Source organism: Equus asinus, chromosome 20 (assembly GCF_041296235.1).
Source record: "Equus asinus isolate D_3611 breed Donkey chromosome 20, EquAss-T2T_v2, whole genome shotgun sequence".
NCBI classification, from domain to species: Eukaryota; Metazoa; Chordata; class Mammalia; order Perissodactyla; family Equidae; genus Equus; species Equus asinus.
Window position 1 is genome coordinate 89,705,902 of NC_091809.1, and position 7,128 is coordinate 89,713,029.

The 7,128-nt window shown below is 42.5% G+C and overlaps 1 protein-coding gene across 1 annotated transcript; it reads right to left on the minus strand.

The window, feature by feature from the left end:
* Nucleotides 1–456: 456 nt before the first annotated feature.
* On the minus strand, nt 457–1,398 carry LOC106828985 (olfactory receptor 56A4-like). Its single transcript, XM_014837836.1, has one exon. The coding sequence runs from the start codon at nt 1,396–1,398 to the stop codon at nt 457–459; it is 942 nt and encodes a 313-aa protein (XP_014693322.1).
* Nucleotides 1,399–7,128: the final 5,730 nt, after the last annotated feature.

Consider the following 7,128-nt stretch of genomic DNA (forward strand, 5'->3'; position numbering starts at 1 on the left):
GATGAACATCTATACTTCAGTCCAAGCAACCCTTCACAACACAAAAGCCATGTAGGGCTCTGCTAGGCTGAATCAGGAGACAGGAGAAGCATCTATATCCTTTGCAAATCAGGAGTCAGGCAGATCCTTTTAAGGACATCATATAAAGTTTGTTTCTTTAGTGCTCAAACACTCCCACTCTAATCCAGCTCCATTTGGCTAAGACTTGGCAAGATCATCAATTATGGATTTGGTCAGGGAAAACTCTCAAGTTTCCAATCTAGGAAAGAGAAGTTTTCTCTGAAGCAACAGTAAACAAGGATTCACAGAAGAATGTTTTCATTGTTGTCTAAATATTAAGAAGAAGGAGAATCAGAACTCATTCCAGGATTAAAAAGTGAAATTTCCTTTCCAACATAAAAATAATTCCTGACTTTTGTTAATAATTCCAAAGGTGAGTCTGATCCTTTTTACCTCTTACAACCTCTTCAGTAGCTTCTGGATTCCCTGCTTGATCTCCTTGGTTCTCACACCATAAACAATGGGGTTCAGAGCTGGGGGGATGAGGTGGTGCAAGATGTTGAGCAGGATGGGGACATCTGGTGGAATTCTCTTCCTGGCCAGGTTAGTGATGACCAGAACCAGCAGGACTGTGCTGAAGAAGAGGATGAGGATGAAGTGGGAACCACATGTGCTCAGGGCCTTGGCCACAGCACCCTCAGCCTTGATCCTTAGCACAACTTTCAGAATAAAGGAATATGAGACAACAATAAAAATTAGGTCAGAGCCCAGTAGGGTCCAGCCTACCACAAACTGGTAGAGCCGATTGAAGGTGATGTCATCACAGGAGAGTCTGGACACAGACAGGTTAGTGCAGATGCAGTTCTTGATGATGTTCTCTGCACAGTATCTGAGTCTGGCAGAAAGAATTGGAACAGGGAGAAAAAAGAGGCCATTGCGGGCCACAGCAAAGATGATAGCTCTAGCCACAAATTGGTCAGAGATGATGAATGGGTATTGTAATGGGTGGCAGATGGCCACATAGCGGTCATAGGCCATGACCATGAATGTGCAAGACTCCATAGCAAGGAAGCAATTCATGATGAACATCTGGAGGAAGCAGGCTGAGAAGCTGATGGACCTGAGGTCAAACCAGAAGATGGCCAGGACCTTGGGGATGACAGTGAGGCAGAGCACCATGTCCAGCAGAGAGAGGAGGCTGAGCAGATAGTACACAGGCTCGTGCAGAGAGGCCTCCAGCCAGATGGTGATCAGAAGGGTGGCATTGGCCCCCATGGCCAGAAGGAAGAGGAGGCTGAGAGGCAGGGACAGCCAGTGCTGCCAAGTCTGGTAGTTAGGGAAGCAGATGAGGAGGAATTCAGAGACTGGAGCAGTGGAGTAGTTGCTGGGAAATGCCATATAAAGTACCCTGTAAAAGCTAGAAATCCAGAGTCTCTTAAAATGTAGTCCCTTAAAATGTAGAATATATCACTATCGAAACTATAATATATATAGTGAAGTGTTAGAACTCGGGTTTCCATTGGGACTCTTAATCTGTCCCAATGAAGTTTTCAAATCATCATCATCAATTAATCATTGCTGACATTTAACTTAACACTTACCACGTGCTAGGCATTATGCTGAATATTCATACCCATTATCTCATTTCACCCTTTTAAAAAAAACATTTAAGAGCAGTCAATATTGTTATACTAATTTCACAGATAATGCAAAGGTACAGGTAAAGGGGAGCAGGATAATTTGATCAAAATTAAAGAGCCAGTAAGTGGTGAAGCCACAACTGAGAACTAGACAGTTTGACTCTAGAGTCTCTGCTTTTACCCATTATGCACAACTTAGCCTCACCAAGCAAGGTGACTTAACTAAGCCCTTCCTTCCTTCAGAGTGTAGAAGAGATAGCTATAGGGAAAGCTCTGTTTGGCTGACTCCATGGAAGTCCTAGAAAAGCCCTCTACTGCATACAATTGGACAAGGATTGACTTCAGGATTCCTTATTTTCACTCTTCAGGAAATATTGGATTAGAAATAGAGCAGCCCTTGACCCCAGCCGAAGGCCCTTAATTTCTTCCAGCCCCAACAGGAATTTCACCTTAAAGCCATAATGCTTATCATTCTTTTACTGGATTATTTGCTGTTATTTCTCTTTGTGAAGGTTCAAAAGTGTTTTCTTTGGTTGAATCCTTTAGAATGGACTGTGAGTTTCCTATTCTGATGACAGAGACAGCCAATATTGAAGGGTACACCAGGAACTTTACCAAAGGTTAGGGTCAGAAACTAGCTAGTCAGTGAGTTTTAGATCTATAAACCTATACAGAATTTATTGACCTGGTAAGTAAAATTATCAGTGTTTCCTTGTGGTCAGGATCTAATTATCCTAGCATATGGAATCTATGTTATGCAAACTCATCTGCTTTGCTTCCAGTTGTTTCTTTTATTGGGTATCATCTTTTTACTCTCACTACTAAACAAAGAGCAGAGTAGCCAAATATAAACAAAGGTGACAATAATGGATGTCACAGCCAAAGAAGGAGGAAAGAGGCAGGGAGTCACGGCAGGATAGCTAAGAGACATACAATCAGTGTAGCTGGGATTACTGATGCTGCCACCTGTCCCATCTGATATGTCTCCTCCAGGAGGGTTGAAGTGTGTATGAGAAGGGATCAGACTCTAGATGCCATCAAAGATAAGATACAAGGACTTTCACTTTGAATATCTCAGACTTTCCAAATACAGATTATACAATACACAGACACACACACAGACACACACACAGACACACACACACAGACACACACACACAGACACACAGACACACACACACAGACACACACACACACACACACACAGACACACACACACAGACACACACACAGACACACACACACACAGACACACACACACAGACACACACACACACACACACACACACATTCTACACATTGTTAGACTTAAAGCAAACCAAAGATTCAGAAGTTAAAACCAGGGTAGGGACAATTATGTTGTATATCGGTTCCGTCCTGTATTTCCATATTTAATTAGGAAAATTACCCTGAGTATGAATCAGAGAAACAAGAAGGATAGGAAACAAACCCACCTTTCTGAAAAGACTTCTCCTTTACAATAACCTCTAGTCTGGATCTTTAGAATGACTTGATCTATTTGAACAGGCAAGAAAATAGTCAGTAGCTTCTCATACCTGGTATTAATGTTGAGCATACTAATGTATAGCATGTATTAAACAAAAACCATTATCTTCTGAGAACATACTGATTAATAAAGTAAAATTAACTTACAAGCACTTATAGTGCAGTATAGTTGTGGCTCTAATAAAGATTACGTTACAAACAGTGGGAAAGAGACAAAAGTACAGACGAGGGCCCAGCCCGGTGGCACAGAGGTTAAGTTCGCACGTTCCACTTCACAGCGGCCCGGGCTTCGCTGGTTCGGATCCTGGGGGCGTACATGGCACCACCTGGCATGCCATGCTGTGGTAGGTGTCCCACATATAAAGTAGAGGAAGACGGGCATGAGGTTAGCTCGGGGCCAGACTTCCTCAGCAAAAAGAGGAGGACTGGCAGTAGTTAGCTCAGGGCTAATCTTCCTCAAAAAAAGAAAGTACAGATGAATGGAGCAATGTGATATGGTTGAAAAGTTGGCCTCAGACAGAAATGAATTCCAAGTCTGCCTCTATACTCACTGTATAACCTTGTCAGTTATTTGAACTCTGTGGTAGCTCGTTTTCTAGTTTATGAAATAGAGAAATTATATCTAACTCCAGTGTTTTTGTGGGAAGGGAAAAGAGCTATAATTTCCTGAGGTCCTCTTAGGCATGGAGACATGACAAGCTGAGATCATCAGAGAAGGATACAAAAAAGAGGTAACATTCACCTGGAGGAGAAGGGGGACTGTCCTGGTAGTCCATGGTAAGAGAAGAAAGACTAGCCTAAGTGGATGTTCAGTAATGATCAATTATGAAGTGTTAGGGGCTGGTAGATCCTAAGTCTTTGGGGAAAGGAGGTAAGAGAGCATCAGGAGTCAAAGTTTAAAGATGTGCAGGGACAGCTTTGTGCGGTCCACCTGATAGTAGGTGTTATCATGTACACTGTTAAGAACCATAGAAGATTTGAAACAGGGAAGTGATGTGCTATTGATAGAACAAGTGGGAATCACACAGAAGGGATGGAGGGTTTGGGAGAGTCCTGAATAGTCCAAAGGAAAACTTATTAAGATCTGAACAAAGGCCATGCAAGTGGACACAAAAGAATGTATTTGAGGGGTGGGGAGGACTACAGGATTTAGTGTAAGAAAGGATGAGGAAGCAGAGAGAGACTGGAGTCAAGAATGCCACTGAGGATCTTTTAACTGATACAGGGAAGAAATGTCCTTTTCAGACCTCCTTTACCACTGACATATTCTCCCAGGTAGTAATATACTTTCAGCTCTGTTTTATAGTTCCTTTTAAATTCATTAATAGCTGGGACCATTTTCCTCTCTCTCTCTGTATTCTCCTCAGTGAAACTGAGGCCTCCTAACTGAGAAATGAAGAATCATTGTCCAACTGCAGCATCCCTTTGATCTTTAATACTCCAATTCCATCAGTTTGTATTCACAGATTCATATTCATAAAGGGGTGGTCATAGTGGTTACTTGTTCTAAGTGCTAATGAACAAAACATGGTCTCTGACCATGAGATATTGACTCTGAAAAGGGCAGACAAGTCTTAAATAATCAAAATCACAACAGAAGATCCCAGCCAAGCTATGATTGCCTAGAAAAAGGAGTGATCATCTTGGCTTATAGATGAATTTAGACTAGTGCAGAAAAGATTCTAACATAGTCAGGCACAGAACCCTGGCCTCCTAGCCATGATATGGGTGGGGGTCTTTGAACCTACAGAGGTTTTGGGTGCACAAACCTTGTATGGCTGCAGAACAGCTCAGCATCAGTTCTGAAGGAAATAACAGCATTAGGTCTGTCCCTGTCACTCATGCTTATACCAGGATGTAAGCATCCTGGCAACTTCAGCATCTCCACCAGGCCCTACTGAAAGAGTTCCATCTCCTGTACCTACCAGTCTCCTGGACTCCCCTCCTTTCCTCGTTATCTCCTTCCTCATAACTTTTGTGGCCTCAACTTGAGACTCACCAGTCAGAAGGCTGAACTGTGCTGTTTCTGGCTGTTGGAAAAAACACCTGAACTGGCCCATTCAAGGGCTCTAGAGACTGATTTTATGGGCTCTGGCTCCAATATGTCCCTTTGCTCCCCATTGCTCATGGAAGTTGGCATCCTTGTTGGGCGCCTGGGCCCTTGAGGCCCTCTGGTCTATTCCTCAAGACAGTATATTATAAAAGTCTTAATTCAGCATGTGGATAGAGTGAGGGCAGGAGAGTCAAAGGCTCATGGGGAGTCTAAATAAAGAAAAAGAAGCCCTGGGCAAAGAAGGGTAGGGAAATTGAGTGATGAGAATCTTCTCAGGAAAAATTTCTTTGGACACAGCTGTGGGGAAGAACAGAATAACCCATCCTCAGCACTTTAGATCTGTGGAGGGAGGTGACAGAGGAACATCCCAAACAATCAAAGGGGATGGATCTCACAGGAGCATGGGCCATAGGCAACTGAGTTGGGGGCAGGGAGTACTTTCCCTGTGAGCCCTTCTCAGTAGTGTGAGCATCATTGGTCTGGACCCAAGCAAATTCCTGGGAGTGGCCCTGTTTATGCTCATGGTCTCATGTCCAATTTTTACTTCCATGATTGTTCTTTGTCTAAACTCTGTTTCCTAAGTATGGCTGCAAAAAATGCTACTGTTAACAGTACTCACCTTCCACAGAGCAACACTTGGCATTGCTTCCTTGGGAACCAAGTGGGATTGTCACCAGTACAGCCACCATTCTGAACTGATGCACAAAAGGACCTAGAAAATAGCCTCTCTTATAAAGGTGTCTAGATTCTTATTGGGATAGGGATGCTCAGTCTAAATGTAGCATCTTTCGGGATTTGGGCACAGGAATCTTGGAAAGAGAAGACTAAGTGTAGTCTGGTTTTGGATCTCACACGCTCCCACCCACAACTGCTGGAAAAGGAGTCATCAGGGCAGAAATGTAGATGGAATGCAGTCTCGATCCCTCCATGCACTAACTCCTCTCTTGTCCCTACCACTCCATTGCTATGTAGAGTCCTGAATGGAGCAAGAAAGCCCTTGGCAGCACCAAAAAGAGTTGATAGTCATGCTAAGCGAAGACAACTATTTGATCCGTGAATCAAGGTTCAACGAAAGTATCTTGCTAAGAGCGTGTAGTCTACTCTGGGCAAAGAATCTTGGACCTCAGGGTTTCTTATAAATGAATAATCCCTCTCCACTCTCAAATCATAGGGATGTTGGGAAGAGACAATTGGACTTAAGTTCGAACCCTTGTCCTACCACTTCCTGCTTGCTTGTCCTTGGACAGCTTTCATAAGCTCTCAGAACCATGATTTCCTCATCTGAAATATGGGGATGATGAACCTTCTGACAGAGGGTTGCTGCAAAGATAAAATTACTTTTACATTTTCATTGAACAAACATTTTGATCCTACTTTGTACAAAGCACTATACTACATGTTAGAAATATAGTACATGAAAGAATGGTTTCTACCATCTTAGGTAGGGACCCCAAAACTTAACATAAAGTCACACCAAGGATTATGGTAGTAATAATAATAAATCTTCGTTGAGTTTTTAATGTGTCATATTGTTTCAATTATTACTTGATATTTCATTTAATTCTCATAACAATGTACAGAGATGCGTATTGTTATAGGCAATAACTATAGTTAACAATTCCTGATGAGGAATCAAAAAAATGCATGCTGTGGGTTGAAATGTGTCCCTTTAAAAATATATTGAAGCCCTAACCCCCAGGAACCTGCAAGTGTGAACTTCCTCAGAAATACAGTCTTTGAAGATGTAATCAAGTTGAGAGTTACCAGTTAAGACAAAGACTGATGAACTTTAGTTCAACCACGAGCTGAGAGCCTACCGAAGTTTCCAGTTTAAAATGTGTGTGTGGAGGATGATTATCAGACTCTCTTGGTGGATCCAGGTTGATTTCTGTCTCCTCATGCCAGGAAATTGCCAAATTTTTCTCCATT

Coding starts and splice junctions, on each gene's coding strand:
- LOC106828985 (XM_014837836.1), bottom strand. CDS start 1,398: ATGGCATTTCCCAGCAACTACTCCACTGCTCCAGTCTCTGAATTCCTC.